General features: G+C 45.6%; 1 protein-coding gene across 1 annotated transcript in view; it reads left to right on the forward strand.

Moving 5' to 3' along the window:
- Nucleotides 1-2503: 2503 nt before the first annotated feature.
- Nucleotides 2504-23752, forward strand: part of KIF26A (kinesin family member 26A) — a 134830-nt gene continuing 113581 nt past the window's right edge. Inside the window, exons 1-2 of the mRNA XM_077820533.1 lie at nt 2504-2638; nt 6442-6708. Of these exons, the coding sequence (XP_077676659.1) occupies nt 2504-2638; nt 6442-6708 (402 nt within the window). The remainder of the gene's footprint in view (nt 2639-6441; nt 6709-23752) is intronic.

Raw genomic sequence — 23752 nt, forward strand, 5'->3', positions numbered from 1 at the left:
TCATCTTCCTTGGGGAATGGGCCCATGTGTTCCTTCCAGACATTTCCCACCAAAACGGGTCCCTAAAAGCATTTGTAAGGAGAGCCAAGGAACCTTGACTGGTGAGAAGTTTGGAATTTCAGGAGGAGTATTTCACAGGGAGAAGGGACCTGAGCCTGGTGGGTCTGAGGACCTGGGGGGATAGGATGGGCTTGGCAGGGGGCTGATTCTGGGTGAGATTGTGGAGGTTGAGAGAGAGGCTAGACTTGGCCTAAGGGCAAGGGATTGATTCTGGGTGGGAGGACTGAGGACGTGTTCTGGGCTGGAGGGGGGGCTTAAGGCTCTGACTCCCGGAGGACTGGCTTGGAATTAATAGTTTCGGAGCCCATTGAACCACCTCAGTGCAACTCTGGAGTCAAACGCCTCCCTGAGGAGGAGAGGCGGTAGGAAACCCCACATGGTGGGTTTTTCCTTTCCCCAGACACGTTTGACTATTTTGTCCTCATACAAATTTCCATCCAGCGCCTGCCTCTGGATCCCAGATTCCATAGCCATTATACAAGCCGCTGCATTCATTGGCTGCTGCTGCTGTCTAAAACAGTGATTTTCAAGCTATGGTCTGGGGGGGTCCGCAGACTATGTCTAAGATTCCCAAAGGCGCCCCCCATTCGAAATATTTTAGGGTTCCACAAATGGAAAAAAAATTGAAAACCATTGGTCTAAAATATATGCTTTTTAATCAGCTGGAAGCCTGAAATGGGAGACCCCGTATATTTTGGGGGTAACCAAGAGCCAGGATGCTTTTTAGTGCCATTTCCTTTGGCAAAACTTTTGTTTATACTAGCAATTGATTAAACCCGGCAGGACCCAGGGTAGATCCGGTGTCCTATGGCTTGGCAGATGTGTGAGCTCTTACACAAGGAATCACTTTAGGCACGCGCAGCTCAGTGTAAACAGTGTACCCTGGACTGGAGACTGGCTTCTAGCATTCATAGGAAGGTGTCAAGAGTGTAATTTTTTTTGGGGGGGGGAAAGAGAAAAGCAGAGTGGTGACAGTTTGGATCTCTTACGGAATCCCGCCTCTGCGAAGGCGTGAATCTCGGGACTGCGCTGCTGCTCCTGAGTACTAGAAATTAAAGGCGCGTCGACAAGGCTGAGCTCGGCGACTGTGGTCCCCCTGCAGAGCCGGGCTGCATAGTTTATTCTGCTCACTCGCGCTGGAGACACGCCGAAGCGGGGACAACGCTTTGGGAGTTGTTTGCTTAGGAGGAGAAGTACAGGGAAGGGGATTAATGCGCTGCCTAGCGCCCCTGCCCCCTTGGCCGCTCGCTCTCGCCGCCGCGCGCCGGGGCGCTGCCTGTCCGCCCGGCACCGCAGGCTGATGTCACCGTGGCTGCGAGCCCCGGCGGGATTGGCTCGGGCAAGGCGTGGAGGGGGCGCGGGGCTCCTGCAGCCCCAGGCAGCGGCGGCAGCAGCCCGCGCAGCTCCGGCAGGCAGGGGAGCTAGGCTGGCTCTCGGTGAGACCCACCCCGCCGGCAATTAGCCTCACTTTTTATACGGCTCCCATGTAGGCAGGGCACCCAGGCAGCCGTGCCAAGGCAGCTCTAGGCCTGCCTCCCTCCCTCCTCCCTTCCCTCCCTGCAGGCGACTTTTCAGGAGGAAGCCACCAAATGCAAAAGCTCTGCCTCCAACTTTCCTCGTTAGCAGCAAAGCCGGGGGGTGGCGGTGCGGGGAGCTGCGGGGAGTACCCTGGCTGCACCCCGGGAGTCAGATTTAGGGGCGGGCGGGGGGAGCTTGCAGGGTTTCCACGTGTCCTCTGGGTCTGCTGGACAGGGCTTCGGAGAGCCAGAGAGGCCGAGGGGGGATGCATCTGCCACCGCTTGCCACTGAAGTCGCTCTGAAGGCAGCAGGCACGCGTCTGTGGCGGAGGAGAGGCGCTCGCCCCTTCAGCCCAGCCATTAGAGACCCGTTCCTCGCCCCCGATGAGGAGCGGAGCCAGCTGCTTGTGTGACTCGGGCTCTCTGGTTAATAACAAGCTTTTAGGGGAGCGGTAGCCCCGGCTGGAAAAGTATTTCCTCGGGCGTTTCCCTTCATCCCTTGCTAACTGTCATCACAGACTTCACAGGCAGCCCTGCCTTCCTGGCACTCCCCCGGAGAAATCACCAGTGCATGGGGGAGGCAGGAGAGAGGCGCTCCGGGTCAACGGCAAGGGCATCCTCAGACGAGCCCGATGCGGGCTGGGCGCTGATGGCCGGCAGGAGCGAAGCAGGGGACAGAGGGAAAGAGGCTGCGGCTCTGATGGGACGCTGAGCGGAGCTGCTGCTGCTCGCCCGCGGGAGGAGCCCAGCAGACCAGGTGCGCTAGAGGGGGAAATAAAAAGGAGCGAGAGATATTGGTGGGTTTGCTGCCTGGCTACTGGCTCCCTAACCCCCAGCCCTGCGCAGCCTGCCAGTATGAAGGAGTAACTCGCACCCAGCGTGGTTCTTGGCCATCGCTCAGGGAGCCGGATATTTCAAACCAAACGATGGCTTTTCAAAAATCACCCGATCCCTCCAGCGCCACCAGGAAAAACCCCAGCCTGCTGGAGATAGGCGCTCTCTGCCTGGACTCGGACATCATCTTCGGCTTCACCAGCCACCTGCTGCGGAGGAAAGGCAAGGTAAGAGAGACCACCGCGGCTGGGGGTTGTTGGGACAGGAAAGCGCTCGGGGCCAGGGGCAGCAGTGGGCGAGTTGGGTTTGGCTGCAAGCACCGATTTCCGCCCCGTTGTAGACCGAAGCTAAAAGAAAACTTGGTAGGGTTTAAGTGTCTCCTAGTTCCTACGTATAAAGTAAATTCCGAAACGTGCAACGAGCCCACGTGCAGTTTCAGCACCACGAACAGTCCAGGCTGCACAATAAAAGTCCAGCAATTAAATCCGGGAAAGACACCGCTGCTTAGAAACACCCTTCCCAGGGCTCCTCTATGACCGTCTCAATGGCAAACGCGCGGAATACAGCAAAGCTACTGAATGATCCTTTCTGAAAGGGATCCGGGCGGCTCCCTCGGATCACATTGCTTAAAGCGTGGAGCGGTTGGCTTCAATCTACAGGAAACCTTCGAAATGGGGGTGTCTTAGAAATACCTGTGTCTATCCAAGGTGTTTTTAAAAAAGCACCTGATTAGTTCTAGCAGCATGACTCGCAGCGCAGAACCGGAGCTGGACCCAGGGCCCACTCCCCCTTTCCAGCTGCAATCCAGCCCGACACTGTGAGTCGAAGGAGGCTTTTGCAGCCATTACTCAGACGCATGAAATATTTAAGCAAGTTACTGAAGACCTGCAGAGCGCATTGAGTAGACACGGTAAGGAGACCGGGCACAGCACTCAGAATCATGCGTGTGTCTTTGTCTCCTCTGCCCCCAGGTTAATGCCAGGGACAAGGTACTAATGAAGCGTTCCCAGCTGCGCACAGTGCAGCGCCCCGGCAGCAGGGCAGCTAAAGGTTCGCAAGGGCGGGCTGCTTGGGGGCCAAAGGCATTGAAGTTTGCCATGGGCATCCCTGAGGCTGTGAGTGGCCAGATGGGCTAGTTACAGTGGAGGGTCTCCGGCCAGGATCTTTAACGGCTGCTGTAAATTAGGCCTGGAGAGTCACATTTTCCGATTTCACCAGCCTCCCCTGATGGATGCATTGTTTGGCTTGTGCGCGTTTGTGATTTGCGCGCATAAACTCCGCGGGGGACCTCGCCTGCAGCAGGAGATGATGGGGAATGGCGGTCATCAGAGGCACATGGAGAGATGCTGGGCTCCCACCGGGAACAAGAGCTTTGCAGAGCTGCCTAGTGCACGCGTGAGCCAGCTGGGGCGCCGGAGCTCGCAGGGGAACCGCTGCCGCCCAAGAGAGTCTGGGGAGGTGGCGCATCAAGCGGAGCGTAAGGGAGCTAGCGCGCAGTCGACAGAGTTCAGAGCCATTAAGCGTGCATTTAATAGCTTTCATTACGGATTAAGCGTCTGGGATAAGTCTGCCTGGTAAAGGCAGTCTCCCTGATGAGGCGACACGCATTATAGCGCACCCTGATCACTGCTTGAGCGCCTGAAAATCCAGGTGCAAATCTCCAGGAGCTAAAGAGCGATTAAAGTCACGCGGCCAAAGAGACTTTCCATTTAAAGACCTTTTATCGGCAGCCCGCATTTCGGGCTGTGGCTCTTCACTCACCTGTGTCCAAAAGTGAGCTGCAAGAGGCGCAGCGCGTTATTATTATAACCATACTGAGTCAAACACAAATCACGCGAGTGTAATGCTGGTACATATCGTTGTCCTGTATTTAATGGGGATTATGTGTGCGCAGAGGGGAACCGAAAGTTTCCAACCCGCCTGCCCAAAGTCAAATGCACGCATGCGAGGCAGTCTAGCGGCTCTGCAATGAGGCACACTAAAGAAACCACTTGTGGCTGTGTGTTTCCGGAGTGAACCCCCTCCGCCCCTTCTAAGTGGGTCTGGGGAGCGCAGAGTGAGAGCGTGTAGACTGAATTCGCGGGGGACCTATGCAAGCACATGGCCAAGTCTCTGCCACCAAAGTGCGGAGTAGCACGGGGCCAGCAGATGGCGCTCCAATCACAGGGACCGCTCTTAGCCTGCGACCAGAGACCAGAGTATATTGCCCCAGCCCTCGCGGTTGCTTCATTCAGGTACTTATGCACTGGAAGGGCTCAGACTATCCGGTGCGAGAGCAGTAGCTGGACAGGGCAAGCAGGTCTCAGACACATAAATAGCAAAGACCCAAGCCACGCAACTACCCTGCCTGCGAGAGTGAAGTGTGAAGCCACTGCCCGTCACACTCTTGCAGGTGTAAAACGCATCCAGATCCTCTCCGCGGGTCAGAACAGAACCGGCGGGATCTTTGTTGTCCTGGGGGGGGGGGGGGGTGAAGCGTAGCAATCAGGGGCAAGGAAGGGTTCCACCCGTCTGCCTGCCTGCAACACAAGTGCTAAGGACAGGAGGCGGAACGGCAGCCAGGGAGACAATTAGCTGAGGAACGGGGATTTCTCCACCTGTCGGGTCAGCTGTCACATGCACATTCCTAAAGAGCTGATGGGAGCGGGCGGAGCGGTACACAGACTCCAGCGTGTGTGTGGGGGCGAGAGCGCGGAGAGTCACCTGTGCAAGGTGCGCGAGGCTCTCAAACGCCACCCGAGCACACGTGGCTGGGGCCAGGCACCGAGCTGCAACGGGAGAGATTCCTCGAGCGAGCGAGCTCTCCAGGCACGTGGCATAAAACAAACGGCGAGAGTAACTCAAAGGACGAGCTGTGCCTCCTTTCTTGCTAGTTTGAAGTGCAGAGCCCAGGGTTCAACCCCATTTCCTTCGCAGGCACCCTTCCCCCCTCCCATGATGTAGCAGTTTAAAAGCCGGATCCTGAGAGTTGTTTGGAAAGTTTGGCTCGGGCTGCCCCATGCACACTCCCAACAAGCAACCCCCTTGTCACTGTTGGGGAAATTTTTATTTGAAGGGGCTCGCGCGGCAGGCACCCCACGAACGCTCCGGAGAGTTTGGAGCCGAACGGAGCCTGCAGGGTCAATGTGGCAAAGAAACGCTCAGACTCTAGCGGCTCCCACCTCGTTCACCCCACCCCACGCGGAGCCCCTCCTCCTCTCGGAGCAGTTTTTCCTAACGCGCTCCAGTGCGCTCGGTCCCTTTCTGCCCCGAGGTGGGGAGCTCACTCCTCCTCCGCCTTCTCCTCCCGCCTGCTCCGCCCGCTGGCTCAGTCCGGGGCTTCTCTCGCGAACTTGCAACCCAAACTTTACTCCTTTGAGTTCCAACAACATGGGAGGAAACATTACGTAGCTCCAGGCCGCCGCCCGCCGCAGCAGCCGCCCTTGCAAGTGGAAACCAAGGAGCCGGACTTTGCAGCCCCCGGTCCCTGGACTTGGCAATGGGCAGGAAGGTCTTTCAGGACAGCTCGGGACTGCGCAGCCCAGTGTAGCTGCAAAGAGCTGGGATCTGGGCGCGCGGGTGGGTCAGGGTCCAGGTGACAAAAACCTGCCTGGTCCGGAACCATGATCCGGGCTGCAGAGAACCCAGGTGGGAGAAGGTGTCTGGGCTCTGAACACCGGGCTGCGGGGGTAAGTTGGGGCGGAACTTTTCAGCGAAGGCTAATGGAGCCTGGTGCAGAGCGCGAGAGGTTTCACCCTTGCCCTGCGCGCGCGGATCCCCCAGGTGCTCGGAGTTTGTTGCTCCTGAAGTTGGCCGCGCGCTTGGGAGGCACGAGGGGACTTTGCACGGGAGGCTGTGCGAGCAGCGTGCGCGGGAGCCGGTCAGTGCACCCGGCCGTGGGCTACAGAGTTGACTTTTTGCTCCGGTCCGGCCCGGAGGCTGCTCTTTGCAGGGTTCCCCTCCCAGGCGCAGGGGCCCCTCTTTGCAGGCTGCCCCAGATAACGGGAGCTGCTGGCTCCTTGCACCGTCCTGAGTCCTTCTCTCTTTGCAGATCGCGGAGGGAAGCTCTGGGCGAGAGCCGGCCCCGCTGTCTCTGGAGCTCGCCCCTAGGAAGAGGCTGCCGCCTGCCGCCGATGAGGACCGTTGCGGCAGCCGCCCCGCTCCGGAGGGAGCTGGGGCCGTCTCGCTGGCCGAGCTGGGGCACTTCGAGAGAACCGGGAAAGGAGGATGGTGCAAGAACTGCCAGGTCAAACTGGCCGAACTCAAGAAGCAAGCCGTGAAACTGGCCGCCAGCAGCAGCCCAGCTAACTCCCTGCCGGTAAGCCGGGCCCTTGCCCCCTGCCCGGGCACAGGCTCACGCGGAATGGGGTTGCGCAATCGCATCTGGAGCGCACACAGCTGGAGAGCTGTGGGGCCCTTACCTAGAGCTCTACACTGTGGCCACCCAGTACCTGGCTACAGCTAGATCTTTGTATACTACACAAATCTGGGTGAGGAGGGCTGTCTAACACATAGCATGTGTAGAGCTGTGCAGCCAAGGTTCCTGGTACCTCTCTAGAGCTCAGCATCTGCAACTCAGTGCTACTGCTATCTAGCTTTCTGCATAGTACTTTTCTGGGTCTCTGCGCTGTTTTAGAGTAATAGATCTAGCTGCTAGGCTGCAGAGCTAGATCTCTGCATAGTAAATACCTGTGTCTATACATAGTGCAAGTCTAGATCTTTGCATAGTGCTGATCCAGAGCTGCAAGGGGAGTAGAGGGGGCAAAAAAAACCTAACTAGTTTTAAGACTGAGCTTGATAAGTATATGGAAGGGATGGTATGGTAGGATTGCTTTACAGTGGCACGTGGCCCATCTGTGACTGCTAGTGGCAAATATCCCTAACAGCTGGAGATGAGACTCTAGATGGAGAAGGCTCTGAGTTACTACAATGAATTCTTTCCCAGCTGTCAGGCTGGTGGGTCTAATATATTTGGGGTCAGGAAGGAATTTCCCCTCAGGTCAGATTGGCAGAGACCCTGCAGGTTTTCACCTTCCTCTGCTGTGTGGGGCACTGGTCACTTGCTGATTTAAACTAGAGTAAATGGTGGATTCTCTGTAACTTGAAGTCTGTAAATCATGATTTGAGGACTTCAATAACTCAGCTGGAGGTTATGGGTCTATTACAGGAGTGTGTGTGGGGGGGGAGGAGGTTCTGTGGTCTGCAATGTGCAGGAGGTCAGACTAGATGATCACAATGTTTCCTACTGGCCTCAAAGTCTATAAGTCTATGAGTACAGATCTAGGGCTCTATATAGTATACATCTAGATCACTCTATGTCTGTACTATTTTGCATGTGATTTGATTATAACATGAGTGATTTCAGTACTAAAAATGGTTAAAAACATTTCAAAGACTTCAGATTTCAAACTCTTCTTTAGCACAATGAAATTGCAGCCGTTGCAAACTCACCCAGTACATACAAATAGCTGATTGCCAACATTACTTTTTGCTGACAGTGTGAGCTGGAAAGTAGATTAAACATTGTGTGGCATGCAGTCAGGAACACACACTGTATCAGAGATCAAAGTCAGTCCAGACTGTGCAGTCTTTCCTCACACTAAGAACATGAAGTGCCAGAAGTGCCCTTTGTCAAACTTGGTAGAAGTTGGTGTAAGTGGCCTGTGTCTCAGAGCCCCAGTCACATAGTTCTGGAGATAGTCTGAGCTGAAACGGCAACTGTGCTTTACAGGACATTAATTTGTTCTATTGCAAGATCACTAACAATTGGCAGTAGCACTAAAGTGGCACTAACAATTGCTCATTTCATGGAGGCCATAAAATGCTACCGAACGTTAAACTGTGATGTTCCCGATGTGCCTACATATTTCATTCACATAATTTGGAAAGAAAGTTTATGAAGGATGGTTTTGCTAGGCCCTAAATGTCTGGATGCTTGAATACACATCTCTGCTTGGTGGGTTGACTCCTGTTCTTAATCTCACCAGGGCAAATCTTGGTCACATCATATTCTCATGCATTTATGCCTTCTACTAGACATTGATGAATATCTGATAATGAATGAGTGTATAATGCATGAGTTTCTGGGGCTTTCATTTGCCATATGCATTGCTTTACCTATGGGTAGTGTGTTTATCTGCACAGTCGTCGTCTTCCTCTGTGTATATGATATGCATATGTTAGTTGCATTATATTATTAATATGTTCTTCTAGCAAAAGTATGTGAAACATCACTCTTAAAAGCCATTATAAGTAAAAAGCATATACAATCATGACTAGACACATTAAGAGATCACAAAGATTAGGTAGTGGGACAACATAGAACAGAAAACCCTAGTAGTTCATTTACAAGGCAGACAAAATGTGTATTACATTTTTGATAGCATTGGAAGTAACATTGTTTTCCAAACAATGCTTATCTGGATGTTTGCAAGAAGGAGGGGAGAGGTCTGCAGAGGAAGCCAAACCCTCTTGACCTTCATTTTCATTCAAAGAGTTCCTGTATGATCTGCAGAATTCCCATTGAATCTAAATATAGTTTTGTTTGGAGGTGCATTGTACTGCAGTGTCAGTATGCAAAGTTCAGATTATAGTACCTTAGGGCTTGATCTAAAGCCCTGTGAAATCAATAGGAGTCTTTCCATTGACTTCAGTGGGCTTTGGATCAAGTCCTTGTTTCTTTAGTGTAAAATGTCATGTGCTTTATCTCAACTGACGGCAGCACTATTGGACCTCCTGTTGTCTGGATCCCCATGAATGGTGAATAGAAGTTTAATTTCCTATTGTTAAGTGTATGTGATATACTGGCTTTAAACGAAGCATACAATGCCTGAATCCTTATTATTCTTATAGGAGTTTCTGCCTTTATTGGAAAGTAATGGGGTCCTATATTTAGATAGAAAAGTAAATGGATCTTTGTCATGGGAAAAAATACATATGCTGGAAAGTCAATGGGTCTTGCCCAGGTGTTCAGGTGAAGAGACCTGTCTCCAAAGGCCTGTTTGTGTGGTCTCATTTGTGTAAGTCTCCGGGGAACCTCCCTGATAAGTACTTGATGATGGGTAAATTAATCCCCCTTTTCTTCAGGGTTCAAAGCATGCACAGGAAAGTAATAATTTAATAGCTGTCGCAGTGTTAAAACCTTGACAAACTTGTTCTTAGAGTAATAGATACAAAGAGTGGTTAGTTTATTGAGTAGAGTATGATAATCTCAAAGAGCTGAAGCTGTAGAGTTACAGGATATTTAATGGTTGAAATTGTATTTTCAAATGCCCACAATACATTTAGTTCAGCAAATAAACTACTTAGTACAGAGGAAGACAACACAATCAACAGCAAGAGTCCCTATTAATTTACTGTACACCAGTGCACTTTGAAGGCAACAGGAGATAATGGTCAATGGTCCCGATCCTCAGCTGGCGTAATCTGGCATTACTCTGAAGTCGGTGGAGCTATGTTGATTTACAACAGTTGAGGATCTGAACCAGTGTGTTGGCAGGTTGAGCATTTTATAATGTTTCATAATGTGCTAGCAAGGCAGCTTTTATTTTGGTTTCTTGTTTAATTACATAACAATATTTTAAAAAGCAGCTTCTCTTTCAGACAGTGGCAAGTCCATACATTGAAAATAAAGATAGAACTAATGACAAGGAATTAACATACTATGGGATGAGTAAACACAAGAAGGCTACTTCTTTGAACTTGCTATGTGCTCAAAGGATTTGTGGCCTTTGCCATGATAATTAAGGAATCTTTCAGCACAGATTCAGAAAGGTCTCTATACCTGGTACAGAGGCTCTTTGGGAAGGTGGGTGGGTGGTTTATAGATGAAAGAAGGACATAATTATTGATGAAAGAGGGAAGTTGCATTCTCATACATGGTGCAGCTGATAAGGGTTTGAATTCAAATTAGAGTAAAAAGTCAAAATATTGTTTGCTGTCCAAAGGATGAGTTTCTGTAACCTGCCTTAAAGGATAATAATTGTTTGAGAATACTATGATTAATTTAACTTTTGTGCTGCTGCCCTTTGAGTAAAAGGTAACTTAAAATGAGGTTTCAGTGCTAGAGAGATATTCAGTGTCTACTGGTACACATTTGTTGTGTTATCTTTTTAAAGTCCTGAAAGTCCACTGACCATATATGGACAACTGTTAAGAAAAATATTAATCTTAGCCTCAGTTAAAACTCCAGAACCAAGTTCTTAAACAAGAAATTTACTACACTCTACACTATCAATTCCCTTCTTTCTGTGTTTTCTTTACTATTTGCTGTCACAATGATACCTGAAAGTGAACTAAGATGTAGTTTTAATCAAGCATGTGTAGAAGCAAGCAAAGTTTAATGTGGAAGTAACACAGATTAGCATTAAATATTGCAGTATCAGTGTCCGTTTACTGGGCCATGTACTTATTCTGTGTAAAAAAATAAAAAAGAATGAGTCTTGGTTTATCTCTAATAAAAAGTTTTGTATTTGTCTGGCAGACTGGATGCCTCAGGGAATTGGTAATGGGATACAGAGTCTTTTACTAATGGCGTTCTGGTTTGAATTGAGACCCGGTTGGTAATGACTGAAAGTTGTTATAATTTGACAGCTGTTTGGTGACCTATAGGAAAATACTTGGTGGTCACAGTCTCATTCCCATTTGGCAGATATCCTCATCACAAACCACAGCACAACAATTAGCACTAATTGGCATAGTTGTTGGCAGTCACACAAGAGAGGCCAAGGATTGAATGGGCATGTAGATTTAAATAATAATAATAATAATGCTTAGTGTTTAAAATCTTCACAGCACTTGACAAATGTTAATTAATTAATCCATTCAATGCCCCTGTGAGGTAAGTAAGTCTCATTTCTAAAGAGATGTCAAAGCAGCATATGGACCTCAGAAAGGAGGGAAACAGGCAGAGAGGTTAGTGTTGGCCTACACACAACAGTTATACCTCCTTACTTATACTGGTATAGTTAGAGCAGTACAGTCCCCAAATGTGGATGCAGCTATATAGATGTAAAGGTGCTTTATACTGTCTGTCTGTCTGTCCATCCATCCGTCCGTCCATCCATCCATCCATCCATCTCCATTCCTGTATGGGAAGAGGGATAAGCTATACTGGGTTAAGACACCATTATGCCAGTATAACTATGTTCACAATAGGCCCGTAGTTATACTGGTATAGTTAACTCTTTCAGTAAAAAATCACTTCCCTAGCACAAATAGTTATATTGGTACAAACTGTGTGTTTAGACCAAGCTTAAGTGAGGCCAAGAGCACAGGAAGTGCCAGTTTCAGAGCTGGGATTGAAACTGAGGCATCCTTAGCTCCTTTAATGGTAAGAGTGAGTCACTGGAGAGAGCTGAGTACCAGCTTCTTGTATTCAGCCTCTTGTATTCTCAAGAGGTGGACTAGCTATATGTTGCACAAGTTACAGTCTCTGAGTGGCCGTGACTGCTCTCTCTAGAGGCGGGAAATATAGTAGTCCAGTATTGAGTTGATGAACATTTGTATCGTGGTTGGTAGGTCCTTGTCTGAAAAGAAAGGCTATAGTCTCCTGACAAGCAGGAGATGAAGCACATTATCCTGATTACTGTTGATATCTAGTTATCAAGGAACGGTGATGAAACTAAAAATACTCCAAGGCCTCACACTAATTCAGCAAACAGAAGGAGATTCCTTCCACAGAGAGTGTTGTCAGGGTCTTGGCTAGTTCCTCAAAGTTTGTTTTCCCCTTCCTGCTAATAACTCTTTGGATCTTGCCTGGACTGAGCTCCAGCCAGCTTGGTTTTCATCCAAGTGATTATTTTGTGCAGGTATTGTGACACCTTTGTGATAGCATTAGTCATAGAGATGCTGATGACACTCTATTCTTCATATTGGTGACACTAGAACCTGGGGCATCACATGACCTTCCCCAGGGGTTTCACATGTATGCTAAAAAAATAGAGAGGGTACAGGTTTGAAGCTTGGGGGGCTCAGTATGTGAGGGCGCTTGATGACCAGTTGCCCATCATCACTTTGGGTGCTATCAGAGTATGGTCACAACCACTTAATTCAGTCAGTTTGCCAGGGACAGGAAGCTTGGAGATGGGGTAGTCGTTTGTGAGATCTCTGGCTTCTAGTGTTAGTTTCTGAAATATTGGTTGGACTATTGCATGCTTCAGGGATGTAGGTTAATAGTCTTCTCTGAAGAAGGTTTAAAGGAGGTCATCAGTAGTGGATCCAGGTGAGCTTCCTTGGATTTCACTCAAACAATTGAGCTTACCTGGATAAGCAAGGATCCAATTCACATGTGAATGACCCTCACAACTTCTAGTGCCTCTGAGTGTGTAAGAGATCTGAACTTCTTAAGGAGGGTGAGGTAGCCCTTGTTCTCTGTTGTGAGTTGGCTTTCTTTCCCTCCATATTCAGTTTATCTTTTGAGCTCTTTAGAATGTGGGGCAGTTGGGTCTGGAATTTGGTGAAGTCAGCTGATTGTTTGGAATGACTTACCAGGCCTTGACTAACCTGTGATTCATCTTTATTTTGCTGTGGGACTATTTTAACCCCGCAAACTGTCCCCGCTGTAATAGTGTTACCACACATTGGGGGAATGGTATGGGGGAAGCTTGTGCTAACACTCTGTACTTACCCGGTGGAGAGTAGGGAACTCCAGTTTTGATGTTCCAGTTTTTAGTGCCTTTTATAGCACTAAATTCCCTTTAAAATGTTTCATATTTAACATTTCAAAAGATGCCTCAGTGTAGAAGGTGCATCTTTGTTAGTAAATATGAGCTACAGGGCATTTTTTGGATGCATCTTTAACATTTAATTCTGCAACACGGAATCTTGCATAGACTTGGCTGTCGAGTGCTTCAGGCTATGAGATCAGATGCGGTTTTCAGGTACATGTGGAGCCTAATAAAGGGGATAGTGACAATGTCAGATCAAACGTACTGAAATGAGCAACCAGGTAAGCTAGTGTGTCCTCAGCCCTGCAGTAGTCCCCATGCTGTGTAAAAGGCTATGAAAGCTCATGGGACTGAAGCAGGGTTGTAATCAGCTTGCCTAAAACATTTTGGATTGTCAGGCATGCCCTTCTAAAACACAGGTGAGCAGGATTATCATGCAGCGCTGATGCCTGAGGCAATTGGTCGTCTCACAGGGGGATCTGAAATGGGGGAAGTTATGATTCCACAATTAGCTCCTGAGACTGCAGCCTCCTGGGCTGGTGGAGGGTCATTAATATTGCTCTTGCTCTTTCTTGAGCTAATTTCTTCAACACCCTGGCCTATTAGACAGAAAGGGAGGAAACACATAAACCAGTTAAAAATTGCAGGGGTGTGAAAGAGCATCTGCTCCTAACATCTGAGGTTACTTTGAACCTGTTGAAATATGTAGTATTGTTTTATTGTTTTTGCCAAGAGTTCCACCTACGTGATCCCAACCAACTTCTGACATGTTAATAGCAAGACTGTGGGAGGCAGTGCTCATCTCTCCTGCTGCTGCAGATTGTGACTGATTCTCTTGACTTGACAGTTCAAGACTCTTGGAATGTGGGCTGACAAAATCACCAAGAGATTTTTCTCTACCCAGAGCAGGATCCTCCTCACTTCTTTCTCCATACCCTTGATACACGGACCTCCAACCCCATGGAAATGGCATTATCTGAGTCCAAATCACTCTACCTACTGAGAACACACTGAAACAGGGGAGGGCAAGCTTAAACTGGCCTGCTCTTGAACAGATTTTTCCTATGAAGAGACCACTATTTTACACCATCCTTTCTAGAAGGAAGAAACTTTCTACCTGGATTTGTATACATTTCCTGAATGGAATAATATTTTAGAAAGGCTCTGTTTTCCTTCTTTGAACTGAATTACCTTCATGACCTAGATCTGGTTGGATGTTACTCAGGTTAAGAGTGGGGGAGGTCTGTGTAATTAAGGTTATCAGGCTCTCTTTTTTTAGTATAGGTGAAAATCTGTGGAACTCAACTTATCATACATACTATCCCCATCCTCTGACCTGGAACCCCTAGTCCTAGAAGGAGTATTCCCTACTTACATTGCCAATGTAGTCGAGTAAAGAATGTACTGATCAAGAAACTTGAGTTCTGTTCCTGCCTCTGCCACACTCTGTCATCTTTGGGAAGTCACTTAAGTCAGAGTTTTCATATGTGTCTGCTAATTTTATGTGTCTGTTTTTGTGTGCCCAACGTGAGAAAACTAGGACTTTATTTCCAGAGCTTCTAAGCATCCACAGCTCCCACTGAGTTCAAATGAAGGAAGAATGGTCTATGGTTAAGGCACTGGACTGTGACTCAAGAGATCTGGCCTTAATTCTCAGATCTGCCACAGACTTCCTGTGTGAACTTGGGCAAGTCATTTAATCTCTCTGTGCTTCCATTTCCCATCTGTAAAATGGGGACAATAGTCTTTTTTCCTTCCCTTTGTCTGTATTGTCTTTGGGGCAGAAACTGTCTCTTACTATTTTTTTGTTTTCAGTGCTTAGCACAAAGGGATCTGATATTAGTTGGGGTATCTAGGTGTATCATAATAAAAATAGTAATTAATAATAAAAACTGGCACCGACAGTGACAATTGGATGCTGCAATAGGGAACTTCTCACTTGCAACTGGGATGCCAAGTCTGGTAGTTTTAAACTGGGGGTGAGGGTGGGGGCTGTCTAGCTGGGGTCACTGGTTGCAAGTGGGTCACTATCATTTGAAGAGAAAAAATGCTTTAGGAACCGGAAACAAAGCCAGGAACCTTAGGAAATAATCCATTAGAATTGTAAAAATGAGTCTGACTTAAAATAGCTCTGAAACTTGACAGCTAACTAGCAGGGACCCGGCGAATCTGTGGAACAGGAAGTATGGGGTGGTGCAGAGTGTGTCAGGGCCAAGTGGAGCGTGTTTAGGGAACAGATAAGGGTTCAGAAGAATGAGAATGGATTAGAGGTTTAATGATGACATGGTAGTACCTAGAAGATGCTTATCTGCATATTGCAGTGGGCTCTTACTGTTGTATTGTTAGATTACTGTATTGATGAACTATGGTGGATCCTTGCCAGATTGCAGAAACTATTGTACTGTTGTATTCATCCAGTAGCAAAGTGATGCTGTTATGGAATTGTACTAAAAACGGGTTATCTTGTTTTTTCTTAATAAAAATGTATTATTAAAAACATGAAAAGAAGAAAATGTTTGTAGAGATGCACAAAATATTGTTTTCAAATGAATATTACCAGCAAGGGGTGTATGTAACTTTGCATAATAACTGATTTTTCTTCCAAGTAAATTAAAATGAATATAAACCGTTGGTGTAAATGTTATTTTAAAAGATGCTCTGGGTGATGCAGTAGCATAAGTGGAATAGTCTGTATTGCAGGGGGTTGTGTTTGAAGGTATAATGCATGCTTTTATTGAACAGCACACACATCAAACTTGTTTAACTTTATGGTTCATACTTAATTATTGTTGACCCAAGACTATAAAACCTTGGACACCATCCTTTCTTTAAAACACATCTGTATCTACACACACACAGACAAGTAGTCCATTTTGACTGACTTTTCTCTAACGTTGAAGTTGCACAAGCTTTAAGGTAGTCAATTATTTTTTGTCAAGATCCAGATTTCTTGGTCAAGGTATACTCAAGGTCCAGACTCTAGAGAAAATAATTAAAACATTACAATAATGATAACAAGTAAATAAAAAGATTTCAGGGTCCGTTCAAAAGCATCTGGCGGTCTGGATTTGTCCCGCAGTCTGCTTATTGACTACCCCTGCTTTAATGTAATAATTAAGAGATGTTCATTTGCATGTAGGAAAAAATGTTTAAATGATATAAACAAAACCATTCATTTTAAACAGCCACATGTTCATGTTCATTTTTGCGTGTTTACTTTTAGCACTTAGAATCAGGCTTTGTTGCTTACATATTGTGCTAATGCAAATTGCATTAATGCTTATGGCAGGATCTGAAGATGTGCCAACACTAAAGGTTAAATATACAGAACTATTCCTCTTCCCATGAATCATGCCTTAAATTCAGGCTTTATTCAGTATTCTTGGAATTTAGTAAACTGATCTGAATTTCTCATTGAGATGGAGGCCAGTATTACCATATGTCGTCAGTACTTGTACAGAATTGATTAGAACACGAGACGGGAGTGGGAAAATGATCAATTTTCATTTAGCTCTTAGCAAATCTTCTGCTAACGTTGTTGGGGGATTTTACACTACTCAGTGACTATGACATGAAAGCATTCTGAACAAAACTGAAACTTGATACCTCTATTTAGGGTGAACATTGAAAGGCTCTCAGCATTAACTGTGGAAGCAAAGCATTAGTTCTAGTTTTCACAGCATTCAAAGGATTATGTTTAAAGTGTATCCGATTTTACCACAACATACAAATGTTGAAATGTATTTTGTGCTACCATTAAGGTAGGTAGAAGACTTGTAGAGTTAATATATTGGTCAATACTGATCTCACTGAGAATGGACTGATTTTGCTGGAGTGTTTTAATAGGCATATTCAGTTCATTTTACCCTCTCTTTTTAAGCGTAGAATCATAGAATTATAGCAATGGAAGAGATCTTGAGAAGTCATCTAGTCCAGACCCTTGTGCTGAGGCAGGACTATGTAAACCTAGACCATCCATTGCAGGTGTTTGTCCAACCTAATACTTAAAAACCTCCAGTGAGGGGGATTCCACAACCTCTCTTGGAAGCCCATTCCAGAGCTTATCTATGCTTATAGTTAGAAAGTTTTTATTAATATCTAACCTAAATCTCCATTGCTGCAGTTTAACCTGATTACGCCCTTATGCTACTTTCAGTGGACCTGGAGAACAATTGGTCACCATCCTCTTTATAACAGCCCTTAACATATTTGAAGACTGTTATCAGGTTCCCCACTCAGTCTTGTTTTCTGAAGACTATACATGCCCAGTTTTTTAAACTTTTCCTCATAGGTCAGATTTTCTATATCTTTTATCATTTTTATTGCTGTCCTCTGGACTCTCTTCAATTTGTCTGCATCTTCCTTAAAGTGTGGTGCCTAGAACCGGACGCAGTATACCAGGTGAGACCCTGCTAGTGCAGAGTAGAGTGGGACAATTGCCTCTCATTTCTTACATACAATGCTCTTGTTAATACCCCCCAGAATCGTATTAACAATTTTCTGCAACTATATCACATTATTGATTCATACTCAGTTTGTGATCCACTATAACCCCCAGATCCTCTTCTGCAGTACTACAGTCTAACCAACATATTCCCCATTTTGTAGCTGCACATTTGATTTTTTCTTCCTAAGTGTGGCACTTTGTACTTCTCTTTATTGAATTTCATCTTGTTGATTTCAGACCAATTCTCCAATTTCTCAAGGATACAGTTTGTCTGATGATGCCCTAGCTTGTGATATTTTATTTACTTGTTATTGATTTTGGGTCTGGATTACACTCCCAATGAGAATTGGAGAGCACTCAGCGTTTCTCATTGTAGGAAACAAGGGTGATGTCATGGTAGGGGGTCTACTACAGACTATCTATCCATGAAGAAGAGGTGGAAGAGTCTTTTTTTTAAACAACTAAGAAAATCATCCAAAGCATAGGACTTGGTGGCGGTGGGGGACCTCAGCTACTCAGACATCTGTTGGGAAAATAACACAGCAGGGCACAGATTATCCAACAAGTTCTTGGAATGCATTGGAGACAATTTTTTATTTCAGAAGGTGGAGAAAGCTAATAGGGGAGAGGCCGTTCTAGATTTGATTTTGACAAATAGGGAGGAACTGGTCGAAAATTTGAAAGTGGAAGGCAGCTTGGGTGAAAGTGATCATGAAATGGTAGGAGGGAAAACAGCACAATAAAGATAATGGATTTCAAGAAGTCAGACTAGCGTATTCAGGAAGTTGGCTGGTAAGATCCCATGGGAAGCAAGTCTTAAGGAAAAAGCAGTTCAAGAGCGCTGGCAGTTTTTTATTAAGACATTATTAAGGGCACAAGAGCAAACTATCCCACTGCATAAGAAAGATAGGAAGTATGGCAAGAGAGCACTTTGGCTTAACCCGAAGATCTTCAATGATCTGAAACTCAAAAAAGAGTCCTACAAAAAGTGGAAACTAGGTTAAATTACAAAGGATGAATATAAACAAATAACACAAGTATGTAGGGACAAAATTAGAAAGGCCAAGGCACAAAATGAGATTAAACTAGCTAGAGGCTTAGGGTTAGTGCATCTGGCGAAGACATGCTATACCAACGGGAGAGCATCTCCTGCTGACATAGTGCAGTGTAGACACTGCTTTAAGTCGATGTAACTTATGTTGCTCAGGTGGGATGACTTTTACACACCCCTGAGCAACGTAAGTTACATCGACGTAAGTGGTACTGGAGACAAGCCCATAAAGGGTAACAAGAAAATATTCTACAAATACATTAGAAGCAAGAGGAAGACCAAGGACAGGGCCCACTATTCAATGGGGTTGGGGGGGGACAATAATAAAAAATGTGGAAATGGCAGAAGTGCCAAATGACTCTTTTGTTTCAGTTTTCACCAAAAAGATAAGTAGCGACTGGACGTCCAACATAGTGAATGCCATTGAAAATGAGGTAGGATCAGAGGCTAAAATAGGGAAGGAACAAGTTCAAAATTACTTAGACAAGTTAGATGTCTTCAAGTCACCAGGGTCTGATGAAGTACCTCCTAGAATATTCAAGGAGCTGACTGAGGAGCCATTAGCGATTATTATTGAGAAGTCTTAGAAAACAGGAGAGATTCCAGAGGACTGGAAAAGGGTAAATACAGTGCCAATCTATAAAAAGGGAAATAAGGACAACCCAGGGAATTACAGACCAATCATCTTAACTTCAGTACCCAGAAAGATAATGGAACAAATAATTAAGTAATCAATTTGCAAACATCCAGAAGATAATAAGGTGATAAGTAACAGTCAGCTTGGGTTTGTCAAGATCAACCTAATCGCTTTCTTTGACAGGGTAACAAGCCTTGTGGATGGGGGGAAGCAGTAGATGTGGTATAGCTTGGCTTTAGTAAGTCTTTTGGTACAGTCTTGCATGACCTTCTGATAAACAAACTGGGGAAATACAGCCTAGATGGAGCTAATATAAGGTGGGTGCATAACTGTTTAGAAAACCATTCCCAGAGAGTAGGTGTCAGTGGTTCACAGTGAAGCTGGAAGAGCATATCGAGTGGGGTCCCACAGGGATCAGTTATGGGTCTGGTTCTGTTCAACATTTTCATCAGTGATTTAGATAATGGCATAGAGAGTACACTTATAAAGTTTGCAGACGATACCAAGCTGGGAGCAGTTGCAAATGCTTTGGAGGATCGGAATGTAATTCAAAATGATCTAGACAAACTGGAGAAATGATCTGAAGTAAATAGGATGAAATTCAGTAAGAACAAATGCAAAGTACTCCACTTAGGAAGGAACAATCAGTTGCATACATACAATATGGGAAATGACTGCCCAGGAAGGAGTACTGGGGAAGGGGATCTGGGGGTCATAGTGGATCACAAGCTAAATAGGAGTCAACAGTGTAACACTGTTGCAAAAGAAGCGAACATCATTCTGGGATGTAATAACAGGAGTGTTGTAAGCAAGACACGAGGAGTAATTCTTCCGCTCTACTCTGCGCTTATACGACCTCAACTGGAGTATTGTATCCAGATCCGGGCACCACATTTCAGGAAAGATGTGGACAAGTTGGAGAAAGTCCAGAGAAGAGCAACAAACATGATTAAAGGTCTAGAAAACACGACCTATGAGAGAATATTGAAAAAATTGGGTTTGTTTTGAGAAGACTGAGTTTTCAAGTACATAAAAGGTTGTTACAAGGAGGAGGGAGAAAAATTGTTCTTCTTAACGTCTGAGGATAGGACAATAAGCAATGGGCTTAAATTGCCGCAAAAACTTCCTCACTGTTAGTGTGGTTAAGCACTAGGATAAGTTGCCTAGAGAGGTTGTGGAATCTCCATCATTGCAGATTTTTAAGAGCAGGTTAGACAAACATCTGTCAGGGATGGTCTAAATAATACTAAGTCCTGCCATGATTGCAGGGCACTGGACTAGATGACCTCTCAAGGTCCTTTCCAGTCCTATGATTCTGTGATTAGGCCCTTTCTGAGTACCTGCTACCAGAGCTTTTAGGTACTATGACAGAACATATCAATGAAAAGCATAAAAACTACTACCCATGCTGCAGCTACTGCATAACAGAAGCCAAACTACTATGAACATCAAGCACGACAGCCAGAAAAAAAATAGCCAGGCTAAACCAAATACACGTGCCTGTCGTGATGTTCACATAGGCTTTGGTAGACTTCCAGAGCTAGTTCCAAAGGTGAAGACCTTCTACTGTGAAAGTGCTATTGTTGTCCTGGGGAATTCACTTACAAATGGAAACCAGAGCATCCCAGATGACCTTAACTGTTATGACGAGGTATAGGCTGAGAGGCAGTCACTTGTAGCTGGATTCCCAAATTGGCCTATTAAATACCTTCCAGCATCTGTCTAAAAAACTCTCCTTTATAAGGCTTAATGATGTGGGGTCAGATCCTCAGCTGGTATAAATGGCCATTGAAGTCAACTGAACTTGTCTCATTTATTTGGGAATAATGTGTTACTGCCCCTTGTATCCTAACTATAAGAAATTGTTGTATGGAAGCCAGTAAGTGAGCTGTTTCCATGTGGTTCATGGTAATGGCTATCTAGTATCTCACACATACTACATTCAAAATTATTTTAAGAAACATACTGACTTCTTCCTGTATTATGCTTTCTTCTATTACTGTTTTTAGAGCATCAGAGCTGAGTTTAGTTTCTAGGCTGAAATTGGGAAGAAGAAATGCTGAGCAATAGAAATATAGGATGTTCCTCAGGATGACTTTATTTTAAAAGTACTAGCAATGCCACCCATTTTGTGAGCCTTGTGTTAAACGCATACACCGGTTGCAGCAGGGTGTTGACTGCTTGGAGTATAAAAACTATGATTCCAATAAAAGAGAAGGGGCTGAAGACAATTTAGCTTCTGATGAGAAAGTCAAGTAATCCAAATTGAAGGCCAAATTCTGCATGCACCGGTAAGAGGAGCAAAAGTCCCATACTGTCTTGTAAGCCTGTTCTGCACTGAGCCAACTGGTCCTGAAACTGGTAGGAACTAGTCAGTAGAGTGGAGAGAGGGATTTGCTCCTGATCCATGTTAGGGAACCACAGCGTGGTTTGAAGGATTGGGAGAGAAGATGTTATACAAATGTGCTTCCTGCCTCTCTCTGCAGGCCCCCACAGATCCTGACCCTACGCCTTCGTTGCTGGGGCCATAGAGTTTACTACTAGGCCTGTATTAACCCATGTGGATCTTGTGCTGGGGGAGAAGGTAAGGAAGTGTCTGGATTAGGATCCCGGCAATCTCCTTGCACGAGGGCTGGGGGTTCACTGGAGGACTCAATGCTACCCTCCCATCCCATCACCATGGACTGGGAATTTTCAGATCAAAAGATCCATCTTCTGGCTGAAAATCCAGGTTTAGAATGATCACCTAGGAGTTTGCTGTTTGGGCCAGTAGACGCATTTGGTGTCCAAGATGTATTACTCACTCATGGAGCAATCCACCTTCATTGGGACATCAGGTAAGCACTGCTTTTCCTGATATGACTTCCAGTGCCCCAACTACCATATATGATTGTTGGCGACAGGGAGTAGACTCCACTTCTTGAGACGTGGAGGAGTTGTCTGGCCCCAGATGTGCTATACGCCCATCCGCCTCCAAGGGGAGACCTCTCTCAAGATCCACATTAATCTCTGGTGAAGTGGCACATCCATTGGCTGTGAAGATCTGGAAAACTCCATGCTGCAGATGGACCATGGGCTAGGATCTTGCCCATAACTTGCGGTTAAAGGTTGGCTTACAACCTCCAGTTAAAATGTTGAGAATGGTGGTGCAGTTTGCATGATTGTGATCAGAGCAAGCAGTTTTTCTGTTTTGTTGTAATAAAGGTTTTGTTGCAAAGAAAGAAGAGTGTATTTGACATTCCTCAAACAAGCTTTCAAAAGGGGAATTTTGTTTGTATGACTGAGTAGCACTGAAATGCTGTAAGATATTGTCCTTTTGTGGGTTTTGTAAAGAGGAGACATAGTTGGAGTAATTGATAATATGCCCAAGGTCTCTCAGTCTGTAGAGAGAGCTTCCTCCAGCAATTATCTCTAAAAATAAAATAAAACCCATTTATTATTGATAACCCATGTTCCACATAAAGAAATACTTCTTTTGATAGTGTTAATTTTTTATTTGTAGGCTCAAAAAGAGTCTAGAGTAAGCCAAATGTGGAGGATGAAAAGAATATATATGAGTTAATGTATTAAGTTTACATATTTTTGGTTTGATGGATTTATGGCTTTTAATTACATCTTTATGCCTAGTCACTTGAATTGGGATCCCTTGGGGGCCTTTCTGTAGAATTTCATGCTTATATTCTTACATCTACAAGATTCTTTAACCTATAACCTTGTGTATTCTGAAAGCCACTTGACCGGCCTTTGCTGAAGTTGCCTTTTAGTCATTAGTTTTAGGTTTCAAAACGTTAACCAAGAGTAAAATAGGTGGAAAATACTTTTGTGATTGAAAGGTTGCTCAATATGCATGACACTGAAGCAGTTTGATGTACTATAGCTATGAAATATAGGCGGTGAGTTGCAGCTCTTCCATCGGGGGGAAGGGAGGGGTTTGTGTTTCCCATATTCTCAGGCTATTCAGGGGGTCTTTGTAAATCGGAGCAGCCCCAGGCTGCTCTTAGCTTATGTACTGGTTACAATAGCTCCCATTGGCCTTCTGCTTGCAGAGAATAGCCAGAACACGATGTACCCACCACTTCTCTGACATGCCCTTCCTGGGCTGTGAGTGGGACTGGGTAAGAGCCTCTAAGTTTCACAGGTCTATAGTTCTGAATCTTGCAGTGTACATGCTATTACTTCCAGCTGCTGTCAGATATAGGGCCAGGCCTCATCTCTTGAAAAAGTAAATCAGGAGTGATTCCACTGAAATTGGAGTATAAAACCAAAGTAAAATGAAGAGAAAATCAGGCCCATTGACTTCAGTAGAGTTACTATTGATTTACACCAGTGTAACTGTGACATGGCGGCCCATTGGTAGGTCACTATTCTGTGTCAGCAATTCCTGTGAGGTTTGACATACTGGTTTCAAGTTAGGTATTTAAAAAGTGGCATGTAATATATCATTTGATATCTGATAACACACTGGTCATTAATGTCACTGTGAAATGTTTGTAACAGGATGGTAGGTGAAGTTATGGATACTCTCTGATATTATGTTTTGGAGACTGAACAGATAAAGGA

Source organism: Eretmochelys imbricata, chromosome 6, assembly GCF_965152235.1.
Source record: "Eretmochelys imbricata isolate rEreImb1 chromosome 6, rEreImb1.hap1, whole genome shotgun sequence".
NCBI classification, from domain to species: domain Eukaryota; kingdom Metazoa; phylum Chordata; order Testudines; family Cheloniidae; genus Eretmochelys; species Eretmochelys imbricata.